The sequence below is a fragment of the Chaetura pelagica genome, unplaced genomic scaffold, assembly GCF_000747805.2.
Source record: "Chaetura pelagica isolate M959 unplaced genomic scaffold, ChaPel_1.0 scaffold139, whole genome shotgun sequence".
Lineage (NCBI taxonomy): Eukaryota > Metazoa > Chordata > Aves > Apodiformes > Apodidae > Chaetura > Chaetura pelagica.
This window is the reverse complement of record NW_009970717.1, coordinates 3,458,646-3,485,068: the sequence shown is the minus strand read 5'-3', so window position 1 is coordinate 3,485,068 and position 26,423 is coordinate 3,458,646. Positions and strand designations below refer to the sequence as shown.

General features: G+C 35.2%; 1 protein-coding gene across 1 annotated transcript in view; it reads right to left on the bottom strand.

The window, feature by feature from the left end:
* The window catches only part of CDH8 (cadherin 8, type 2), a 142,419-nt gene that overhangs the window by 49,293 nt on the left and 66,703 nt on the right, over positions 1–26,423 (bottom strand). The window contains exons 4-7 of the mRNA XM_010006185.1: positions 24,539–24,658; positions 12,051–12,218; positions 8,171–8,358; positions 5,222–5,475 (exon numbers count right to left, since the gene is read on the bottom strand). Coding sequence (XP_010004487.1) covers positions 5,222–5,475; positions 8,171–8,358; positions 12,051–12,218; positions 24,539–24,658 — 730 coding nt within the window. The remainder of the gene's footprint in view (positions 1–5,221; positions 5,476–8,170; positions 8,359–12,050; positions 12,219–24,538; positions 24,659–26,423) is intronic.

Below are 26,423 nucleotides of genomic sequence, written 5' to 3'. Positions count from 1 at the left end.
GATGAACTCCACTCTTTCCAGCATAACACAATTGATTTTGATAGACACAGCATCAAGATCTCATTTCAAAGCTGAGGAATACAGCATTCATTTTTTATTTTTTTTTATTTCAGTGTCAGATATTTTCATATTCAGAATGAAAGATACATTGCAATTGGACTGCTCGTGCAATGCATTCAGTAAGATACAACTCACTTTTAGAAAACTAGTTCTGAATTATGAAAATTTATCAAAACCTTAAAGCTTAAATGTTTAAAGATCTTATTACCAAAGAACAAGACTTCACTGGTAAGGTTCTTAAGTAATGGACTTCAGAGTGAAAATCTGATAAACTAAGAAATAGTATTTGTTAGACATTTAAGTTTCCTTTTTTTAAGCTAAGAAGAAATAGTTTTACTCACTCAAAACCAAGTAGTTTGTTTAAGAAGTGGTATCATACAAGAAAAACGAAGTAGATGTCCAAATGTATGTGCCTAAAGGTAGGCACATGCATCTGTATTTGGACATTTATGTTAACTGATTTTCTACCAAGGCCCAGTATATGACCCAGTTCTCACGTTATAGAACCATAAAATGGTTCGGGTTGGAAGACATCTTAAAGATCCTCCAGTCCCAACCCCTCTGGATGGGCAGAGAGACCTTCCACTAGACCACGTTGCTCAGAGCCCCACCCAGCCTGACCTTGTGCTACCTTCAGCATTTCTGAAGATCAGGTCACTTCCATGAAAGAGTGAAGTTGTAGTTGCCTAACTTCAGGCAATAATTTTTGAAAATGTATAAACCTTATTTTCATGTCTCTCTAGTTCCAACTGAAGAATTAAAAGTAAAACTCTGGTACTACTGAAGTTAGTAAAAATATTGTATTATAGACTTACACAGGTTTAAGATTTCACTCAAGAAAATATGAGAAAACATTTATGATAACTTTTAAAGATGTCATCACTCAAAACTATCTTAATTCTTTATGTAATGATGTAGAAAGAACTCTTCTGGTATCAAGCATTTCTGGAATTTTTACAGTCCACAAATGAAATAAAATACAAAATGCTCGTATGCTATTTAATGTTTAGCTGACCTGGGCTTGATATAAATGCCATTAACATAAGACACAGTTTTTCTCTAAGGATCAATGCTTTCTTAGCTTTCAGTTACCATCTTCCTGCAGTACATTTTTTGAAGTTACAAAACTGGGAGTGTAACATCTGTGAGTTTATTATATTATGTTTCACCTCATCCCAAAAGTATTCGCAAAGCAAAACTAGCATTCAAAATGAAACATTTTTTAAACCAAGTTACCTGGATTTACAAGACTACAGAGAGGTAAAGCCCTCTCCTGATTTTAATTTGATAAATATTTGGTACAAAATAAAAAAATAAAATCTGCAGTGTCATAAACCTGGGAAAACTAATAGTACATTTGCAGTTTTCTTTTTGTAATAATGGTATTGTAACTCTTTTTAATGGGAATGCATTGTCAGATCCATAAGCTATACATAAAACATTCATTTCTCTAAAAATGAGAAAAGAATATCTTGGGAAATAATAACTTCTGAAATTGCCATAAACCCAGCACTGGTTATTGGGAAGTTTTGGTTAGTTTATGGGTTTGCTATGGCAATTACAGGAACAACCCTGTAGTGGTTTAACAGGAGACTTAAAATTATTCTCAGTCCTGCTTCTGTACTATTGATATTGCTGTTAGGACTTAATTTGATCTTTTCTTTATTTGCACCAAGGTAAATAAGAGCAGAAATCCTTTTTTGCTGCACCTGCTGAGATTTGAATCACAGTCCTGATACCTCATCAGTGGTAAATCACCATTGTTTATTAGTGCCAGGCAGATCGGACATGCTACTTAGTGGCAGATAAACAGCTGTACCATTAGGGAGGTAGAAAATATCCTATCTGGGTTTTTAAGGCCTGCTGTGAATTAAGAAAATGATCAACTGCTGCAAAAGATGAAATCTTTGTCAATATGAATGGGGAAAACATGCCACAGTGAAGCTTATCTCTCCACAGAGAAAGGCACTCAAGGGCAGTGATTTATAGGAGGGCAGAGACAGTATAGGAAGAAAGATTATTACTCGTGCTTTTTTTTATGCACTTGGATCATGCTTCGCTCAAGATAATTTACTGCAGATAAATAGACCATGGTTATAAAATAACAACAGAAATATGAATAAATACTACTGCAATGCACAGATTGTATGCTAATAGATAATGATCTTTCAAGCCTAATTATTCTAAAAGGCAGAATGGACTAGCCTTACTAAACAAACTGCAGTGAAGCTTTACAAATAGCTTAGCTGGATTCACTGGGTCCCTTTCCCAAGAGAGGTGCACGGAGTCTAGAAGCAGGAAGTCATGAACCACTGACACATGCTTCTGGGATGACTAGGCTGGAAGACAAGCTACTGGCCATTTGTACAAGTATTAGCCAAATTTGTAAATCCTTTTCACCAGCAGGCTTAAAAGTGAGCCAGGCCTTTAAGCAACATGCAGAGCAGAATAGCTAAGAAAGATAAAAGAAAAATGTTGTTGCTTATTTAAAAAATACTGTTATCAAAGATACAATATAGTTAGACTAACCAGTATGAAGAAATAATCCATATTCATTGGAGAAGCAGATAATGACAGCATAATTCAGCTGAATATCACATTACCACTTAGCCATTCAAAGATGCCTTTGTTTATCCATAATTAGGGCTTAACATCAACAATAACAAAGTCCCACACAACACACACATCCTTCAGCTGCATCCATCTAAAGGTGTCAAAATCTCTTTGGCTGATACAAAGACTTTAGACTAATGACCACTGCCAAAATTCTGCATTTGACACAAGACATTGCAAAATAACCTTCTTCAAGTGCTTCCATAAGGTGGGCACATTCAGAACCAGATATAGTAACAGAAAAAACACCTGAAATGCACAACCAGAATGAAACATTCTAATCCAAAACACAATTTCCATGTATTTTTGTTAGCTCCTGTCCTGTTCCAATTTTGTTCTGAATTGGAAAGAAAGTACTCTATTTCTGCTCCTTACTTGGTCTGAGGAATATTTTTGCTCCTGAAATATTAGAATTTCTAACTTAATTTTTTTTTTCTCCTTTAAATATTTTTAATGCAAAAAAGGAATTTGGACTTTCCAGAGCTATTCCAGATTAAGCCAAAGCAGTTAAGCAAATAAGAAATAAATAAATAAATAAATAAATAGTTGCATGGAAAACTAAGCCCTGCATATTCCTTAACTAGCTATCAAGCCAATACCATAGAAAAATTAAATATTTTAAAGTACTGCAGATAACATTTTAAAAAGAAGATAAAACTCATAGCAATGAATTACCTTTTTTTTTGTTTAAATGTAATTAATTTTGGCCAATTCTGTTTAATATATATAGTTTCTCTATTTCTTGATAAGCAATAACATTCTAATTCAGTTGCACATATACAATATTTTGCTTTTGAAAGCTTGAAAAGGAAGTGGGAAAAAAATGGAAATAAGTAAATATTTTACTCACCTCAAGTTTTCAAACATGGACAGAACAAAGAGGCTCAATTTTAGGACATAGGTAGGTTTGTAGCTGGTCTAAATTATTAAGAGTTTGGGGCAGGTCTAGAAAAGAATTCCAGGGAAACAGAACAAAACTGGAAAAATACTCAAAGTAAACTGAAGCAGAGATGAAGCCAGGCTGAGCTAAGAAGAAAGGGGACACAATCAAGAGGCAGAGGAGCACAGGACCACGTCAAGCAGAAGCCAGACCAGGGAAGAGGAAAGGAACTAAGGTTATATTGACAGAGAAATTGCTATTGAGCTGCAGTAAAGGAACCAAAGCCAACTTGCTGCCACCATGGCTGGTCTCACACACCTTTCAGAAGATCCTGTCTTTCTAGCAGCAGTGCAAGCCCATTTTTAACAGATGCCAGTGAACAGCAGGAAAATAATTAGGGGTGGAGCCAATGCTTAAACTCTGATAGATCAAAGTCTGCACTCTATAGCAGTATTTTTTCTGTTCACATGATACTTTTCTAATCTGGGTAATTACCCTCATTTATTTCCCCTTTCTATGACCAGATTATCATCTTTGATCATCCCGAGAGCTTCTCTGGTAAGAAAATTAATTTGGTGTCTATTAGCACTACCTGGGGTGTGTGCTGCAATAAAAAATACATAAATCCCTTAATTTGTATAGAGATGTGTGACAGTTAATGCTGTTTAGCTAGTTTTGAAAGGATGATTTAGAAATGAGAGATTCTAACATACTCTCCAACATCCTCATACACAAGTTCTAGTACATCAAAATCTGCTGGAAATTCTGAATTTCTAATTTTGAATATATTAATATATGATAGGCAACTTGTGGGCTCCATAAATAAAGGTTTAAAGTTTGGCTCTGTGATAAACCTGATGGAAATGGCTATGACTAGAAAATAGTCTTGAGTGATAGATTATAACAATCAGCATCATCCTCATGATGCTGAAGACTGCTTGTGTAGCCTCAGTTCCCTAGAGGCAGTAATGTACAGGGATGATTATTATTAACTAGACTCTCTCCAAATATACCTCTGAAGTGAATTGGATGTTTTGGTGTTTTCAGAATGCTTTCAGCAGGCACTACACACAGCAATGCATTTTGGTAACACTTGCATCATACCATACTATCCATTACAAATGGGAGGGGAAGATGTGTGCTCATCAAAATGAGAGAGGAAACACTGATCAAACTGGAAAAAAATAAATATTGTTCAAGTTTGATCAAACAGGGAAAATATTGTAAATTGAGCATGCAAAAGTCATATGGGTATAATAATCTCTGACTTTCTGTCTTTGTACCATGAACAGGTTTAGCCAAAGGAATACAAATTATGTTTTGACAACCTTACAACTACACGGAAAAAAATACAGCCCTGTTCATGCAGCCAGTAGGTGATCATTTAAAGTAACTGCAGAGATACACACTGATGATTCAAACCCCTCTGACCTCATACACCCTATTTCTTCTTTTCATTACATTCCTACAGTTTCATAAGACTAGCGAGGAGCATTTCCGTAGTTTCAAAAATGATCTGAAATAATAACAAACATCATAAAACAAAGCCTATACGAGTATTTTCATAGAAATAGTGGCATGAGTACATGAGTGTCATACAATGTATGGGAAAATCTACCCAGAATTCTGCCAGCAGTTTTTTCAAAGAGAACTTTAAAGCAGCACTACCTTATGGGACTGGAAGACACATCAGGGTCATGGGCAGTCACCTGACCAATCACAGAGTTAATAGCAGCATTTTCATGCACTTCCAGCAGGTAAGTAGGTGATGAAAAGACTGGTGGCTCATCAGCATCCTCTACTACAATTTTTACTGTTGCTGTATCCTTGAATGGTCCTCCACTGATGAAGCGAGGATCAATATGAATGTTGGCTGCTTCTACCTTCAGTGTATAGGATTTTTTGGTCTCAAAGTCCAGTGGCTGTTCAGAATGACAAAGATAAATGTCTTTTACTAATAGCTACAGAGAAAGAACAAATTAATATAATGCTGATGGATGAAAGTTATGTGCATTTAAGCACATTCAGTGAGTTTTAATGCAATCACTTCCCACTCCCAGAAATCTAACCTGACAATTTTCTAGGCATATACTGATATGTGTTTAGTAATCAGAGAAAACAAAGACTCTTTGTTTTCTTGCTTTTCACAAGAAATTTACCAACATTTTCTCTCTCATGAATGATACCATTACAATTACATATCAGATATAATACTACAAATTGTTTGGTGATGACATGACTTGAACACTAATCATGCACTTAATCAGTGTTTTGCTAGTTGGAGATAAGAAAAAAATTATACTAGCTCCAAAAAGAATAAATATTTTATTACTTCCAGAATAATCTCAGAAATGTGAAGAAGTAGCAATTATTATTTGTTGGACATGAGAGGAGTTATGTGCAAAAACGTGGAGCTAATCATATAAGGCTTCAAAATTATTGTCCTTCAGGTAACTGCAATTCTGTTTACAGGAGTAAATGAGGTAGACATCTCTCAGGAATTTCTTAAAACTGCAGCATTTCCTATTTCTCTATCTTATTTTATTTTCAGAAGGAGAAACACAAAACCGATTACTCTGCTCTATCAATATACCTACCATGTCACCATTGTTTTTAGTGTTTTACAGTTCCATATTAAAACATAAAGGATGAAAACACAGGGGATTTAAAGGAATGAAATACCAAGTAAAAACAAATCTGTGACACTTCTGAATATTATAATTTTTCATTATAGGAGATTCAAATTTGTGTCTTCAAGCACATCAGTTACTCACTATATAATTCTCTTGTGTCTCACAATGATTCAAATCTCAAAGATGAAAATTGCCAAGCACTGGAAAGATATTTAGATTTGCATTACAATGTCCCTGAGATAAATAGCAAAGGACATAGAAACTCTGAATCTGCAATGCAAGTATCAGCAAGAGCACAAATAAGGACCTTCAGGAAGTCTGTCAGAGCCTTCAATACATATAGTTCAAAATTCTGTTGATTTTTTTCACGTATGAATCAAGCTCTAATGGGATTTGCTCTTTTTCACAATTTCTAGTAAACAGGAGAAAGCCCTGCATCTCTAGCAGCTCTTAAATTAGTAAGCTTTTGTAATTATGAATGGTGATTTATAAATCAGCATATTCACAATTTGCCAATCATAGCTCCTATATAATTTTTGCAGTTGCTTTTCATATGCTTTACAGAAATGACAGCACCTCAACACATTTAGTTACAGTGAATCAGAATACTATATAGAAAATTTATTCTGCATTGTCTAAAGTCCATTAATTTATGCTGGACAAAATCTGTTGGTGAATGGTACCCTCCATCCATCATCTCCTGTAGTAGAACCAAAATTATTATTGCTGTCAAAATGAATATATGGAACAACATTATGTTAGAGACTCAGTTATGAACCAACGCCAAGGGAACTGGGGCAAAAGGCTAATTGCCTTCGTTTACAAAAGAGACCACAGCACACAATAAATAACAGGAAGGAAGACTGGGGATCTATATCATAATTTTCTCTTTAGGAAAACAGATCTAAATTTAGATAAATGTACATCATTTTATTATGCATCTACAATGCTACTCACTGAGAAACAGAAAATATAAACTTTTGATAGGTACCCTGCCTGACCTCTTTAATTACAGGAACAAGCTGAATATTAATTACCTGTACTCATTGGAATGTCATGTCTTCATTTTTTTTTTATTTTTATGTTTAAAAACCCCCCAAAACAACAAAGACACTATGCTGTATATTTAAAGCCCTCTATGACAGTGTTAAAAATTATATTAACATCATTTTTCAGAAGACAGCTTGAGAATCAGCTCTCTTCTCCTTCCTCAGAAAATAATGAAAACTAAGTCTGCTATTAATATTTCTTTGAATTTACTAGCCAAGTTTTATTCTAGAGATGCTGTCTCTCCCCATATTTCTGTGGGTGGTCCTTCTGCTTTGTACATGCAAATACCTCATCTGCATACATCAAGACTGTACAAGCACAGAAAAGGTAACAAAGTTGTAGCCTTATTTAGGTCCCAAATTTGGCACTTCTGAAGTGAAACAGTACTGACAACCTTGATAATCTTCACTAGAATCATTACTCATTGAGCCGAGTTCAACATGAGAGAAGGTGGAAGATTAAACCTCTCACACATCAGGTAATTTAAATATGCTATGAGTAATTTTTTTTTCTCTGAACAGTATTTGACCAGCTATACTGCAAATCAAATAGTAGAGAAAAGGTGTTTGATGAATACTCAGCCAAGATTTAATGGAAGTTTATACCACCAAGAAAGCAAATTAAAATCTACTCTTCTTCTTTGGAACCAGGGAAGCAAAATATGCACGATTTGACTGTGTGGAAGCCCAGATAAGATAAATACAGGCTTAGCACAGGAAATACTTCCATTGATACCCCCAGTTGTCACCTAAATGGCAATTTTGAGGGATGTGGCTAATTTATCTTTTTCACTACTTTACTAGCTTGACATCTCATCCATAGATAAAAGAATTCTTAGAAATCCAGCATCTTCTCACAGAGCATAGTCTGGCTGGGCAGCTGTATGTACAATAAACATTTTTATTATTTTTTTTTAAACAGAGATATCATTTACCTTTCTCACTTTAATAATGCCGTCCTGAGTTTGGGCATCTGTAGTAATTTCAAATATATCCATTCCATCTCCTTCAATAATATCATAGGATGATTTAGCATTTTCTCCAATATCCAGGTCATTTGCTTTCACCCTTCCTATTGGTTCACCAAGAGCAACATCTTCCATTACTGAGAAGTGATACAGACCTTACAAATAAGAGGAAAAGACTAAACATTACACCTGATTCCAGTATCCCTTGTGTGCTCTTCATCTGTTTATACTTCCCCAATGCAAACTCTTGAGATGTGTAACTGATACAAACTATATTTATACAAGTTATTTACTGAAAGCAGCAAAACATGTCCCTTATAAAGGGATATTTAGTTCACTGTATGGCAATGTTTTCATTACAGAAGTACTCTACTCTGTAGAAAACGGGACTAATACTTTAAATATCCCTTATACAGTTTTAGAGCATTACTACTTTTTAAAACCTTTTATTTGATTTTTTAAGCCCTTCCACCTCTCTTTTGTTGTAAGAAACTAATTAAGCATTCAAGGAAACCCCCAAAATGTACGTTTACAAGGAAACAATAACTTTTCATAGCAATCATTGGTGTATTTACTATTTGTTTGTAGGGTTAGACTAAAATTCACTATAAAGTGCTATTCAAATTTTACTTTTTTACTATTTTACTTTTTGTAATACTTGCTTCAAACCTTCTGACCTAAGAAGCATAAAAAACCTATTCAGAACTTCTAACACATTATTTTCTGAAAGTATTTTACTAAGAGAAAAAACAAAATACACCTTTTACTATTATATCTCATGGTTCTTTAAAAGTACTCTGAAAAACAGAAGACACATGCATACTTTACAGCAGTAATTCTTTATGAAGTGCCCTTTTTTTTAGCTCTTGGTAATTTACACTTATTGAAGCTACAGTTAATACATGATCTAATCAACTGCAGTGTTACTTAGTAATTAAAAGAGTCAAAAGGAATTCAAGGTTAGCAGATGAGACCATAAAAATAATTTTTGACAAAGTGTTCTGAACTTGTTCTTTTCTGTCCTCACAGTTGTTCTAAGACAACGTGTGATTTTTAGTGTTATGTGCAGCTAGTAGTTTGCTAAAACAAAATGTTCTAGAGTTGTTGCTTTAACTGTTTGTAGGCTGACTGCAGTAGCAACAATTGAAAGCAAGAATGTAGCTGTGAGAAACTCACAAATACATATATTAGCTACATATACAGTCTGTCCCAAAGTGAAATGTGTTGGTTTTTAAAAAAGTATTTCTAGGCTAAATTATTAGAGATAATTTGGAGATCATCAAGATTCCTCAAGTATATTCATAATAGCTCACAAACAATGAGCAGCCAAAGCAATCAAATGCCTCAGAAAACTAAATCGTGTGTTCATAATTTATACTGCTCTCCTCACTTCGTGGTTTGAATCTTCAGACACAGTTGATTACAATTTTAAGTTGGTATTTTTATCTCAGATTTATGAAGATAGTCTATGAAATAGTGTTAAAAATATTATGTTGCAGCTGACTGTTTTAGACAAATTACTCTCAAGGATTATGACTTGTCCTATCAAGATATCATAGTGCAAAGCTGACCAAAAATACACATTAGGCACTTTTGAAAAGCCTTGCTGTTCACAGCAGTGCACAGATCTCAGTACAATCTTATGGTAAACTGCCAAGTTAAAAAACTTCTGTGACATATAAAATGCCTCTAAAATTATTTCAAAGAGATCGCAGAAAGTGTAAGTTCATCTTTTTCATTTCTAAAACCCAGGAGGCTAACACTCTGAAATCAAACCATAAACATACATTTCTGTCCTGCCTGGAAACAATAAACCAATAAAACGTATTGCTTTCTGAGTTCGTTATTGTTTATTGTGAAAGCAGCATGTATTACATCTTATGAATTTCTATTTCCTTCTGGTTAGACTCTATTGTAAGTTTGATCCTTTCTTATTTTCTCTTCCGGGCAAATGCAAACTGTGCCTCACTGGTGTAAAAAAATGTTGAAAGCGTGATCAGCCCTTGTATAAGGCCAGAGTCATGACTAGTCTCTAAAGCTAGGCAGCATGCTATGAATGCTTAATTTTAAAAGGCAGAATTTGTAAAATATCCAATTATAGTATTTATGATGGCTCATCCCCTTAAATGCAATATATATAAAATAACAAGTTATAAGACATGCAGGTATTTTCTAATGAAGTTGCATAATGGTCAGTGTTCTAATAGGGTGGTTATTCCTGAAGGGTAGTTTGAATTCTGCACTGGAATGCACTAGCTAGAACAGCTTCAAAACCAGCAACTCTCTCTTTGTCTCTATTCTACGTTTTCCATATAGAAAATATATTTCAGGGATCTGTGATGAAGCCTTCTTCAGGCTATCCAGCTGGTTTATCTAAACTACAGGAGACCGGACATGAGTAAATGGCACAAGAAAAGGACAGTTTCACCTCCACAAGCATTCACTCCTGTGATTGCTGCTGGGACCCCCACCAAATGTACCAATCAGCAACAGTTGTGTTGCTGAATTTCTGATCAGCTTTTTTCATACTGGCAGGCAACGGCTTTCGGAGACAGAAAGTGCTGATACTATAGAAAAGCCACATAAGCCAGCAAAAGTATATGTAGTCAACAGAGTTGGAGCTACAGTACATTGTGCTTAGGAAAGAAAGGTCCCTCTGCTTCCCAGTGATACAGTTCAGCCAAGAGTCTCATCTACAGATGTTTACATTATTAGGAAAATGACGCACGTGTTACCCAGGTGCAAGCAGTGCAACGTGACATGTAGGAACAACCTATGGATTTCTTATTTTATAACGAGAGAAAACCTTTTCTTTCGCACACAGGGTTTATCTGTTAAAAACCACTAAGATGAGGTAATAAAACATATATTTTGCAAATAAGCTTTTACCTCTGCTTATTTATTTTATATTTTTGCTCTCTCTCTATCTCTGTATGCATTTCCTAGACTATAGAAGAGTAATTTATCATGTGCTGAGTACTAGGACAAACTAATTTAACTCTTTGTGTCTTCAGAACAGGGCCAAAGCAGACTTCAAGTCATGTGTATGGGGAAAATAATTTCACATTGGGTGCATAAGTACCTTGTTAGAAAAACATGCCTCTATTAAAGTAATAATGATACAAATTCTAGATGTGAATGTTCTCCAACCCCAAATCAGACTCTTAATACCTTGCAACTTTCATTTTTCAGAGCAAGCTGGATAAAAAGATAAGTTTATAATACTGCATTAGATTTCACCTGTTCAAAACAAAGTTGATGCAGCAATTCTGCTCTTCCCTGCCAAATCTTTTTAACCTAGCCCAGCAACCTATCCATTGGAACCACAGAAGCAAATACAGATTTTGAATTAAAGATCAACAATTATATAGACTCAGACCTATCTTCTTTGTTTTCTTCACTATTACCTAATTAGTCAAATCTTTTTATTTATCTATTTATTTTCCTTTTATAATTTATTTATGTCTTTTACTGGTAGTTTCACTTGTCTGCATAAGATGTAAGCACATATATCAGCAACTAAAACTAGCACTTAGAAATAACTGCCCTGGAAGAATATAAATCTATGGAAAAAGTCCTCAAGCCCTTTTGTGTGGATGTCAGAGGGGTAACAAGGAGGACAGAATACGTGCACACTTGTGGACGTAACTCCCTCTTTCCTAAGCTCTTAATCAGGCAGAAGACTATTGATCTTCCTCTAGTAGCAGCGACATATTTTTAAATTATATTACAAACCCAAGCAATATAATGATGAAAAAAAACCCCAAACAACTTGAAAAAATAATTTTAGAAACCCCACTGTATTACTTTCTTATATAGGAGAACACATACATATAATTGCACTTACTCTGTGCAAACTTAGGAGGATTGTCATTAACATCAGTGAGTGTAATTGTCACTGTTGTAGTTCCAGAGAGTCCACCCATATGTCCTCCCATGTCCTTTGCTTGGATGACCACAAAGTATTCTTCTTTGGCTTCTCTATCCATGTTGGGAAGAGCTGTTTTAATTATAGCTACGATAATGGGAGGGAAAAAAAAGTCAGGTACAGACCCAAATTCAGTGTTGCAGCTATTTTAATGGATAGATGTAAATATTGGTATAAAAATTGAACTGCTAAAGATCCAGTTACTTCTCCTGTTATTACCAAGGATAAAGAAGAATTTGAGGTTTTCAAAAAAGTATATTAGAGGTCACCTACCTTGATTTAATTAAAAGTGCATTGAAATTGTGGCCTAAAGTCCAAGAACAAATCATACCTGCAATACATATTAATTTTTACATTTCTTTTCCTGGTAAACTTTTTGGTTTCTGTCCTACCTCCCACAGAAATCCATCATTTCAGCACAAAATTCACAAAGACAACCATGTACTAAACTAAATCTGTAAACACTGTTAAACATATCTGTCAGATTGTTTCAAATATTTTAAAAACGAAAGAGTGCCAAGGGGAATTGAATCCAAAACTACAGTGGTTCCCCTAAACCACAGTGCTTGGGAGCTTGTAGGAGGCCCTGGACATGGACCTCTTACTGGGCCTAATCACACATTCATTAGCTCTAACACCATTTTTTTTCTTAACCTGTTCTTTGTTCAGTATTGTAAGGAGTTTTTAGGTGTCAATCAATACTTATTGCAAATCTGTTAGCTTTGATTCCTCTATTGGGAGCAGCATAGCTGTGGAGGCTTCAAACAGCTCTTCTTCTTTCACATGGGGCAGTTTCTATCAAATACACTTCTTAGAAATGACGCTCTGGGTGAAATGCTGAGATTATCTATTCATGTTTTTATGGTGAATAAACAGAGTTCCTGGTCTTGCCTTTAATAGAGATGCATTGTAGTAGATTTTAGACTCCATTTCTCTTTAATACCATAATACTAAGAATCTGATCAGACTTTCTTGGCTTAGAACAAGACTAAGCTAAGAGCAAGGGGATGTAAGGTATTTAGAATAAAGCAATATGCTTGCTACATAAACCATCAAACATTACATAGTACCAGTCTTGCAACCTACAATTTTGTAAAAGATTTCCATAAAATAGTTTGGGTTGTCATCTTACATATTTTATAAATACAATTCTGGATGCAAATGAAACCTCTATCTTACATCTGCAACTGCCAAGTCAGAGTAATCTCTTGTTCCCAAGGAAATGGATACGTAATCAGTGATTTTTTTATCCCAATGTGGTGAGTGGGATTAGGAGCAGCAAGGACAACTGCACTGCAGTTAAAGGTGAGTTGAGAGCAGAGTGGAAACAAGGCAGACAGGAGCAGAGAGCCCACCAAGGAGCCAGACTGCAAAGTTGCAAGTCAATGTCCCCCTAAGGTGCAGAGACTGTGGCCAGGCTGAGCCACAGACTGATGATCACCCATCAAGTCCAGGGCAGCAAGGCAGGGCTGAGGCCAGGCTAGGAAACCCAGCTGGAGGGTTTGGATCTGAGTCAGAACTGAGACAATATGAGCCCAGTGCAGATGTAGCACAGCTGGGGGAGGGCAGTAGAGCCTCAGACTAAAATCAGCTCCATAGGAAAAAGAGGAGCAGCCCTGCACAAATCTTCACAACAGCTTGTACTGGCAAAGGAGCTGAGCTTGGACACAGCCAGCTACACCTGTCAACCAACTAAACTCCTTGAAGGAGATTGTGCTCAGACCTTTGACAAACACAACATAATCCAGTGCTTGTAAAACCAATGAAGCAGGCTTGAAGTAAAATATACATGTAATTAAACTATTCAATACCATCTGTAGAAGGTGGAAATAAGTAATTCCAGAAAATGTTGAAGAATATGCTTCTGTTATTTTTTTTTAAATGAAAATAAGGAAACAGTAAAACCCAGAAGATAATAATAAACATTTATCAGATGTGACAGGTGGAAAATACTTTAAGTATAAGAATAGAGACATTTCTTCCATAGCAGCCTGGGTAAGGAGACTAAATTGTGTTTATTTCAAAAAGCAAGTGTCACTTGTGACTGGTTTGGATTAATTGGTTTACTATTTAGGAATGATAATCCTTCATTCACTGAAAAATTCTATCGTTATAAATGAGATGACTCAAGTGCAGAATTAGGGTATTGGAATTTGGTCCACATTAATTTTTTTTCACTAATAGAGCTGGGTCCAATGATCAGTGAAACCTGACTTCAGTGGGCTTTTTATTAAGCCTACTGTAACTTTCTCCATTATTATTTTTTAGGCAGAGAGTTTCCCTTGTTTCTTTGGGTTTTTTAAAACCTAATTTACATAGTTAAGTCTAACCTACAGATTACTTGTGTAAGATGCCACATTTCACATTCTGCAGTTTTCTCTGAGACAATTATTTCAATAAGGTGATGACTTTTCCTAGAAATGTATTTCATTTCTTACCTTACTGTATGAAAATCTAACTCTGCTCAATGGTTTGAAACATATCTGGAAGATTAAATACCTCAAAAAGTGCCTAAAAGAGAGTTTCTGACTTTGGAGACATAAACACTGGTTGTTTGTTTTTTTGTAGAAATATACTGCCTCAGCCCATAAACCATCTGCCAGAAGCTAAGTGTCAAAAAGTTAAGTTTCAGTCTCAAGCACAATAAAAAGCTAAAAAGAAGTGTACTGTTTGAATTACAGTAAGAGGAAGTGAAGGTTTTTGAACCAGATACATCCAAATTACACAGGCTGACTGTTGCTACCAATATTTCTATATTCAGAATCTACAGAATGAAGGTCAGCAAAAGAGAAGTGTCAGTATCTCTTCTGAGCCAAATAAATAAACATAAAAAGGCTCCATCTTCCCCTGAGTAATGTGACAGAGACAAAGACAGACAAAGAGTTATGCATAGAGGATTTCACGGATATTTATTTGTTTTTTTTGCTTTATTCACCAGTTCTCAGGTTGGGCTGTCGAGAAGTACTGAAACTTTCAACCTATTATTAGGAACAATCCAGGCTCTCCAAACGCTAATGCACATACAGCACAAAGAACACTAACTCCTTGAGCATTCAACCTGTTCTACTTCAATTCAACCCAGAAACAAATTGAGAATAAAAACATAAGCACTTTCAGCATGCTGTGATGGATGAAAATGACATGTGCCAAATGAGAGAGTAGTTTAAAAGTGAGGTGGAATAAGTACTGTGGACTAATGTAAGGCAGGTAGATGCTTGTTGGAAGACTATCTTCAGAAGAGTTATCAATGGCTTACTGCCCAAGTAGATAGATGGATGAAGCGGTTCATAGGGTTTGTTCTGCTTCTAGCATCATTTAGTGTTTCCTGAATGATGGAGGACAGGAAGAATTTGTCAAGCCTTTTGGATGACATGAAGTTGGGAGCCATTGCAAGAGAAGAACAAGATAAGAGTTCAAAACTATTTTGACAAATTGCATAGTCTAAAAAAGCTGGATGCAACTCAATTTGGCAAGTAAAAAGTATTTTGTGTGGGTGAAACAATTAACTTAACAATTACAATAAAGCAGATGACTCACAAGACAGAGAAGAATGTGGAGTCAAAATGAGCTGAATGTGAGTTGACAGTGTTTCGCTGATAAAAAGGATCAAAAATGTCCCAGTATATTAGCAAGTAAGTTATATGGAAGAACTGTGAAGAACTGTGGAATAATCTTTCCAGTTCACTCGTATTAGTAAGGTTTCAGGTTCAACAGTGTGTCCAGTTGTGAAATAACTGGTTTATATAGTTAGGAAGTATTAGGAAACACTTTACAGTCAATGATGTAAAAATTACTGGGAGCTGCTCTCCTTTTCCACTGCAGAAAAGAGAAGAAATGATGGTCCTAAAATGTAAACTACAGTGTAACACTAGGGGAACACTTTCTAACAGAGAAGGTAAGTACAGAGAGAGAAGGCTGTCTGTAGAATTTATAGTATTTCCATTAATTAAAGTTTTTAGGAATCTATCACACAAACATCTGTCAAGAATGAGGGTATAAACCTGATCTTTTTTTGGGGCAAGGGTGCTCACTGCATTCTCACTTTCCTCCATATTGTCTAATAGAAGGCTTTATTCTCTATGTATTCTAAATAATTTCACAACCTTGTTCCTGGGAAAACATTCAATGGGCATTCAATACAACCACTGAACAGACACCTGCATCATAATTTGACTATGACTCTGACTAAAGCTGGAAAGTGGATTGGAAATGAAGAAGTAATCTATTTCTTCAAAGAATGAAAACACTCCTGATATTGAAAGCATCTTCCCCCCCCCCCGTGCCCCGTTTGGCTGAGCTGCTTTTCCTAAACAGCCATTGGTGTCACACTGCTCAATAGCAAATAAAACAGCTGCAGAATGGGATTTACTTTTTCAGTGGTCCTAAATGCACACACTGAGCAATTTGCACAATCTGCCTCACAACTTGAATCGGTTAAAATGCACCCCTGTGGACTACTCTCAAAAACCTATTTGGAAGAATATATACTGTCTCACACTAAAAAAGATCTGGGGAAAAGAAGCCATGTGTCAGAAGCTACAGCTGATTAAGAGAAAGAAGAGAAGCAAAAGGAACAACAGAAACAAGTGCATGTTTTTCACTTTTCACTTTCCTCTCAATTTTTTAAAGGATGTCTTTACGGCAATGCTGTAAAACTACACATAATAATAATTCAGAACATGGAATAAAACCAAGCAAGCACTATGTAAAATTGGAATCTGGTCCTGAAAAGCCTTTCTTAAGCATATCATTAATCTCAAAATTTTTTATGAAAACTGCCTGCTATTTTAACTCAAATACTTTGGGATGTTCCCTTCAGCATCTTGGAAGAGCTAAGTAATTGCTTTCATCTTCCTTCCACGCTTAAATCTTGGTGGAGATTCTTATTAAACCTAACAGTCATTTAGGAACTAAACTCCTGAAAAATCAATCTTGTAATTTCTTCAGAGTCGTGAGATGCATTCTTTGTATTCCCATGAAACACACTGACTTCAGTGATGATTAGCAGTCTGTAAAAAAGGTTCACTTGGAGATCTGTAGAGATCCCATATAATAAAATCCCTAAAAATGAACAGATCACAACTAACTTTCTTGAAAACTTAAAAAGTTCTAGTACTTTGATGATGTGATAACAGGCATAGCAATCCACCATTTTTAATTCAATTTACACTTCATAAAAATAATAATAATAATATTTCAATAAAAATAATAAATTAATCTCATTTCCTGCTTTGTTCTAATGCCTTAGGTTTTTTATTTCAGCAAGACAAGAAAAATATCTGTAGTCTCTAGCAAAGTTGGTTAACTTTCTAGAAAACTGATCAATTACAAGAGCTGTCTGAACTACATCCAGATGTAGATATATTTCAAATAAAATACACTAGCCACAGTAAAGGCAAACAGTGGGTGAGGAACCACTTTATGAGAAGTGATTTTGTGCCATATTTATATTTTTAGGAGAGAAGGAACAGTGGACACTTTATCGGCATGTTTCTTTTTTAAAATCATATGGGGAAAATGGCACTGCTTGCCTTTATGTTAAAGAGTGAGACGAATGTCAAATACAATTTTATTAATTCTCTTGTCTGTTGTGTAACTTATTTTGGTTTTGAGCCCATATTGCTTCTGTTTTTATGTTTTCTGATCTTGCTTTCATTCTAAAGCAGATCTGCTAGTTTGCCATTGTGTGTAAGTTAGCACCAGCTATCTTTTACTACATGTATTCTGCTTGAAGAATATTCTATATTATATGCCTGAATAACACCTATTATAAAAGTGCTTTTTAAATTCAGATTAACTCGTCTCTGGGTTTTGTAGCATAGGTAAAAAGCTATCATCTCTACTTACCAACCATACCCTTTTCCCTGGGACCATGTTTCACTGGCATAGTGAAATGATCACCCTCTCACCAACTGAGAAAGAATGCAGTAAAGAAACATTCTGTACTGTGTTTATGACCTTATTTCCCTAGGATTTTATTTGTGATTATCTTCTAGTACCTATAACTATACTAGACATTTTACAGAAAGTAACCTTGCATTCTTTTTCAGATGTTTTCCAAAACTTGCTGTGTAGTTGGAATTCCTCTCTGTAATTCAGTCTCTTGAAGCACGTTATTTAGATACATAGCCTGTTTTCCTACTCAGCCTGAGGAAAATGCTAAGTAGTTCAGTAACTAGCTTTCTAGAGCCACATAGCTTTTGCTCTGAAATACAAGAAATGTGTGGTATCAGCTTATTGGCACTACTTTTATTACATAAACTTCAGAAGCAGAAATGTTTTTTAAAATGCCAATCTGTCTTGATCTTAAGCTACTTATCTTTACCAACTACAGACCATTCTTACTGCTTTCAAATGTCTCAGCAGTGACTTTATACTTCCTTTATTAATCAGAAAAGACATCTCTTCCTGCTACCCAATCCTACATACCTTATCCGTAATAGTTGCACTTTATTCTTCTAACTAAAAAGCAAGAACTGTAGGACTGACCCTTGGGTCTGCTGCACTATTGGCTTGCCAGTACAACTCTCTTTCCTAATGGGCTGTCACCAAGACAACTCAGAATCACCAAAGAATCCCTGTGCAAACACCTTAACGCAGCTCCTAAGGTTGCACAGTATACTTAGTACACAAAGACAAGAAAAGGCTTATACTAGTTTGAAAATATACTCTGTTTTTAGCATTACACCCTAAGTGCATCAAATGCTGATGACAGAGCTGAAAGTGCTGTACAGAAGCTACCAAGTACAAACTCCATAAATCTTCGCGTGCGCTGGAGCTGATTCTGCTACCTTGGGAATGGACTGCATGGACCTACCTTCTGCACGCTGCTTCTCCTCTAGGAAAGGAATTTTGCACCACACTTGCTAAGACAGAACAACATCTACCCATCCCTCTTTAAATTGTATCAGTTAAAAGTTTAGTTAACTTTAAATATGTAGTAATTGGCAAGGATATCACAGCAGAACTAGTTAATAAAATGAGCTAGAAAGCAGCAGTTCAATCTAATGCTGAACAAGTTCTTTCCCTGTGCTAATTCCATGAGGGTTTAAATCTCAACTATTTAGAAACTGAATATTTAGAAAGGCTCTGTTGAACACAAGTTAGTTCTGTTCCTACCAGCTCATTACTTTCCCCTTACAGTTGCAGATTACTTCCTGTATTAAAACTGTTTCCCATCTCTCTACTTTGAAAATGCTACCTTGTCATTTTATGAGTAACTACAGAAACAGTCCCTGTGCCTCTCTTTTATTAACACTTCTCAAATATTTGTTCAGTGAATTAATATCCTCCTTTAATCACCTCTTATCCAGCTTATACAAATTAAGTTCAATCAATCTTTCATTATAAGTAATATTCTCCTCACCTTAGCTACCCTGCTTTGAACTTTCTTCAGTATTTCAGTTTTCTATAATGAGGGGTCTCATCAGTATCACATGAGAGATTCTGAGGGCAGCTTGTGCTATTGTTGATACTTACCATTCCTAATAAACTGGACATTGACAACCAGATAGAAGAAACAGACTGTAACATCATAAAAATGTTTGTAACTCAAAAGTTGCTGTCATTTATCTCTCGCTACCTTGTTTGTTTTTATTCTTGTAACTCAAAAGTTGCTGTCATTTATCTCTTGCTACCTTGCTAGGCTGTATTTCAAGGTCTAGGTGGAGGAAGATAAGAAAGACAACAAATTAAAATAAAAGATTCAAGCCTGACTTCTGCTGAATGCCATTTTCATTCCTCCTAGGCCTACTCATTTATGTTCTGATTTCAGAACCACAGGGTTCAACACACTGTGGTCAAGACAGGGCCACATACTAAATCATTAAAAGCTCTCTTGATTAAAGCATGTGAACTCTTACCTGAAAGTTGAAGCTGGGTACAGGGAAAAAAAAAAAAAAAGAAAAAAAAAAGAAAAAGATTCACTCTCCAAAGAAATATCCACACTCTATTAGGAGAGACTTTCTCTTTCTAAGGCTCCTGACATTTCAGCTTCGGTGACCTGAACTTTGGCTTTGTACTAAATGACCATATCCAAGGTGGCAGTGTTTAAAATCTGTTCTTATTCACATAAGGTAAAGGTTTATGCCTGAACAGCACAATGTGTTTTCCAGTGCAGTAAGGTGTTCCTGTACTGACATTTCAGATATGTGTAGGAGTGAAATTATTTAAGTTCATGTGAAATGTAAATAAGTCAGACACAGCTGAAAATGTATTTTCTCTGACATTCCTATATTGCAGAACACAGTGTCACTTCATATTACCTTCCATTACGATAATCTTATTTTAAAGATGACAGTCATCTTTTAATATAATTGGAAAAGCTTAAAAGTGAGAAGTGTAGTTTAGCTATTTTTAGCAGTCTTGAGGAACCTCCTTCAGCATTTTGATTGTCGTCAGTTGGATTATGAGATAATACATACAACTTGTATACCTTTATAAGTAATGCACACTAGTCAGGAAACCTGATGCCAGTTACTCAGATGTAACAATAATGATTTATGGAATATATTTTAGGCCACTGTGAGTTTTGTTACTAATCTGGTGTAATCACATTGTAAGTTTAGCCTCCCATAGAAAATCTGAATCTGTAACTTTGTAATGTATTTTTAATGTTTATTCTCTATCTAACAAACCCGTAGTCATATTAAATTTCACCTGTGAAATGTGAAAAAATATTCAGAACAAGCCATCAAAAAAGCATTTACCCTGAGCCATATTCAGAGCACTGAATGAAAATTAACTTCTGAATTACCTTCTTTCATGTGTCTATAACTCATACTGAAGAACTTGTGAACTAGAACTACAGAATGATATGCATTTTTCATATAAGGTAATGGAAAATTATTGTTTTATGGGTCACTTACAAGTACTTATTTCTGTGCATCCAGCATTATAGAATTGCTTCAGCAAGGAGGTTGAGAGTAAGTTCAGAGTTTCAACCAAGAGTGTGATTCAGATAAGGGCTACACCTAGTTAATGACAAGTTAGTAGGAACAAATAAGCAGAAGAGTAAGCAACTGCTTTCCTCACATTTACCCTCAGATACAGGAACCCTTTCTACCATAGGCTTGAAGTCATATTCTACAACTTCTCTCCCTCTTTTTGTTCTGTAGTTCAGACTACTACAGAAGGGAGAGGACTCAAGAGGCATGACTGGGATTATTCCTGATGGGCAGCTCTCACAACTATTAAAACAAAGCAGCAAGGTCAGACAATCATTAATCTAAGCCAGTCAATGACAAAAAATATTGGCAGTACAGCCTATCTATGGCTGCCCTGGCACTGGTACCTGCACAGATCTCAGTCTAGTCTTAATTTCTAACAAAAACAGCTAATAAAAGGCCAGTCATCTAGAAAAATAGTAAGTAGGTCAGCTTTAAGTAGCTATATTGTGATAACATTTGATACACTCCCATGAATGACACAAAATATTTACATTTTGAAGTGGACTGCTTAACATAGTTCATTTCTTAAAACAGTGATTCTATTTTGAGAAAGACCCAATTCTGGACAAAATATCTGTGTTTAGAAACAATTCTGTTTCAAATTAATTGTAAAGACTTTCAACTTAGCTGGGGCTTTCATGAAATGCAACCACAGAGATCCACATCTATGCCCACCACCACCACCCAAAAAAACCCCCGACGCAAACAACCCCCAAACCCTAAAGTATCTGTCACTCTTGGAGGATCACCATTAGGTTTTAATTATTTTGGATAAGACACAAATTTACTTGGCTGTCCTGCTTTAATTTACCACAATAGTAAACAAACATCTTCCCACAGAAAAGACTTTCACTGAGGTCCCTGAGTAATATGTATAAATGTGTAAGATAATGTGTTTTCCTGACCTAGTTATTAAGGGAAAACAAATGTTAGTTGTGATGGTTCACATTGCTAAGGATGGATATATATATATATATGTAAGGAAACAATCAAACATTCATATCTATTTGCTTTGGACATTTTCTTTTTATTAAAATGTACCTTCCACTCTATCTGTTCACAATAATAGCACCATTGCCCAAATTATACAGTTGGTGAACTAGTATGCATGTTTTATGCACCACTACCTCTAAAATGTTAAAGATACAGTGCCACAAGCTACTGCAAAATTGTAGCTATTTTGGATAATGCTATTGGCATTTTGAGACTTCATGTAACTGCATAAAACTCTCTCTGGTATACAATAAATATTATAGTACCCTTGCTCTAAAATTCTGGTATTACCAAGAAAGTCTGTTGAATAGGTCCTTATGTTTTGTGAAATAAACACTTCTCTTGAAAAGAACAACAACTATAAGACTGCTGGGTTTTGAAGCAATCTTCCTCACCCTGTATAATATGCAGCTGAGGTTTCTACATCACTACCTGCACCTTGTTTGTTTAATGCCTAGATTTTTATGTATATTTATTTTTTATATACCCTAAACCAATGCTGGAGGGCTCTAAACAATTTAACATCTAGTATAGCTAAGATTCCTCTAACTGAATGAAGACAAATCTTAGACACAAGAACAAGTTCTGCAAATTTTAAAACATTACAACAAATGGAGAGGTTCATCTAACATCACAGGAACAATGCTCACTCTGTCTGGATTTAATAAACTATTTGGTGGATGGCTGTATGAGTAGTGTGATAGTTACACTACAGATGAAACAGGACAGCCTCAGTAAATACAGTCATTCAGTTGTAATAGTTTAGAGAAGAACATAATTGATGTCCTCCATAGTTCTAGAAAAATAGAGAATTTGAAGCAAATTATTCATTCAGGAGCTGCTCCACAATACGAAGCCACTTACTGAGGGACTGTGGCAAAGCCACAGCTGAATTCTTTATGATTAAATTGCCTTTAGAAACTAACATGGCATTTTCATGGTAACTGAACTGCTACTCAAAGGAATATTTGTAACTGGAAATGAAGGTAGGAGGGGGAGTTTAATGCTAGTGAAACAGGAGAAAAATCATTATTTTCAGGTTCACCAAAAAGCTTTAGAGTTTTCTCCAGCTCTCAGGGTAATGGAAATCACTTTCTTAGGTGATGAATAGTTACTTCATTGGATTAAACATAAGGCTTTAAGGCAATACAAATAATAAACCTGAGTAAAAATAAATATTTTTTAATGTTTGGAATATTTCTTTCAGGCTAATTTGATGTGAAAGAAGTGAAAAATCTTCTGCGTAGGTGGAGAATACACTTCTCAGCTCCTCTGTGAAAGCTGAAGTGTTTCTGTGCTACAGCACTAACTTTTCCTAGTAGAAACTGAGCAAGAGCCTACAGCTAATCCCCCTCTAAATAAGACAGAAAACAGAAGGCATTACTGAATGCAATAATTTGTAATATTACAGAAAAATAGATCATAAATTCTGATACCTGATGGTCAGAGGTGTCCTCACAGCTATATTTCTAGACTACTTGTGACAAATCAGCCAGCATCAACTAAAGGCCTTGACTAATAACACTCTTGATATACTGATTTTTGCAACAAGCTACTGCTTTTCCATTGTGCTGTGCTTGAGCTATTCTAGCAGAACCACACTTCACCTGCAGCATAAAATAGAATTCTGAACTGAATTCCAGATACTGTTTTCACATTAGGGTAGTTGTCCTTCAACCAGAATAAAATACTTTAATGGATTAATCAATTAATCTATTAACATTTATCAATCAATACTATTTAACTAAAATTTCTGGGAAAAAGGGCAATTCTAGGAAAAGGAAATAATTTATCCCATGCAACTTCACCAGAAAGAGTTAAAGAACTTCTGGACTTAAAAGAGGCTAAGAGTACTCTTTTGAATGTTGGTTAGAAAACTGAGCACACTTGATCCATTAAAAGCATCCTTTGGTATTTTTTCCTAGCATTTATTTAATATTTTTTTAATCTGCACGAGGACAATAATTTTTACTCCTGCTTTACATCTTTACAGCCATACAGATTCAGTTGGGTTTTTTTGTATATTTTAAAATGAGTTATAGTTTCCTTCTCCTTAGGAGAGTATAGCTTCTAGTAACCAGTGAAAGAATATAAGAAATACTGTAAAATCACTTAAAAAAAAATATTCTCAGACGTAACTAAGTAAATTTGATATAAGTACAACAGTTACACAGAAAGTAAGAGGGAATGGATTTATTGGCAGTTCTGTCAGATGACTTTCAAGACTTGAAAACCACAGAGAAATAAGCCATCCTAAATTCATGCTGATGAAACTTCATACAAACACTCAGTATCATACTCATTCTTTACCCTGATTGATCCAATCAAGAAAGAAAAACAATTTTTAATGAAAACACACAATATATTCACCAAAATACTCCCAGTTTAAGTCTATTACATGAAATAAGTAAAGAAACGTGGTCTCTTGTGCAAATACAACCCAGTGATTCATATTTACTCACATACCTGTATGTGGCTCAATAGAAAAGTAAGGCTGTCCTTCCAGAATGCTATAAACCAGCTTGGCACTATTTCCATAAACTGGATCATCTGCATCTGTAGCTGTTACTTTAGTAACAAAGGTGCCTAAATAAAAAGAATATATATAATGAATAGTTACACTCATCTTGAAATTTGCAGAAGTTACTAAAAAATAACTTAAAACATTATTTTTTTTCTTTTGTGAGTTGAGGCTAATAATAAAAAAAAGAAAAAACATCAGTAACAACTTAAAATCTTACTTGTGGAACATAAAACATTTTCCTTCAAGGTGATATATGCCAGCAGACTGAATTTTTAGGTAAAAGAAAAATCTTTTTAGTAGCTGTATTATTTAAGGTTTCTTTGTAGAATGCATTTAAAGCAACCTGATAGATCTGTGTAGACTTCAAGCATTTGCAAAGGAATCATACCAAGGTGATATGAAATACAAGGTTAATTATACAATATAATATGTTGCATTTAAGATTTGCGAAATCACATTTCAAAGAACCTTGCCATGTCACAGAGACAGCACAGAAAAACAATAATAAAAAGGATTTTTTTTTTCTTCTCTTGGCTTGCAGCCATAAAAATGGTTTGATGTGGCCACAGTGACATAGTTAGGACATCAATTGTCTCTGAAATTAGACTCTGCTGCTGAGGGGTCCATTGTCTAGCCAGAGTTGTAAATTCCAAGCTCTGACAAAAAAAAATAGAAGAAAAAAATTAAGGAAATTGCCCTTAGGCAACATTGAGCTTTCCTGTAAGAAGCAAAAATTGAATGAAATTCAGTTGGTTACATTAAGCTTGCAGCAGAGACTCTTTTTTCTGATGACTTCAAAATATAATGATGACATTATTAGGCTAACAATAAAGACAGTATCTACAGAGGGAGAGAAAGAAAGAGGAGAGACATTAAGGGCTGAGTTACGCTTGTAATGCTCAGAAAGGAAGAGAACTATAGCACCCACAAAAATACCCTCCTTTCTGAAACTCACACACCAGTTACAAGTTCTCTGTTTTGTTCCTACAGAAAGCCAAGCTGTATATCTCCCCTCGCAGAACTCAGGCTACAGCCCCACCATCCCAACAGGACATTCCTGCAGTTCACAGTTGCAGTCCCATGTGTGATACCAAATATGAACAGACATCAGTGCCTTCTCTAACTGCACTCAAACTGAAATAGCAGTTGATATACTAGGTTCCTGTGCTGCTATCATAAAACTTTTGTTTTGTAACCTAAGACAGAAGCAGGTTGTGCAGAACATCATACAATGGGATAGATAAGGCTTATCACAGCACAGTAAATTTTTTTGTAAGAGTATTTAATATAGGCCATTCCATGTTGTTTCCATTATATACTTTATACACCAAGGAAAATAAAGAAGTGAAATTGTTGACTTCTCAGAGATTGTATTTGATTTGCCTAGCTGGCTCTCATTTCAAAGGACTTCAGAAATAATTACATTGCCTGTTTAGAAAGATTTGATATATAACGTCTATTCTTATTTCACTTGAGAATTCCTGACAACTTTTATAGGTATTTATTTCAAGATTTCAAAACTTAAATGGGAATGCTGATGCTTTGATAAAGACATCCTTTATCCCAAATGTTCATTAAACATTAAAGTTGAATATGCCTTAATAAAAAGAGGCAATCGGTGTCTAACATTGCTTCCAATCCTGATACTCAAACCTCAAGATTTTTCCTTGTGATATAAAATTCTCTAATCACTTACTGAGGCCTCAATTTTATCTGGAGTTTATACATACATTTAAAAAAAATAATAATAAAAAAATATAAATAGTCAGTATTCCCATTCACTGTTTACATACACAAAAGCAGGGATGGATTTGCATACCTTTCTTT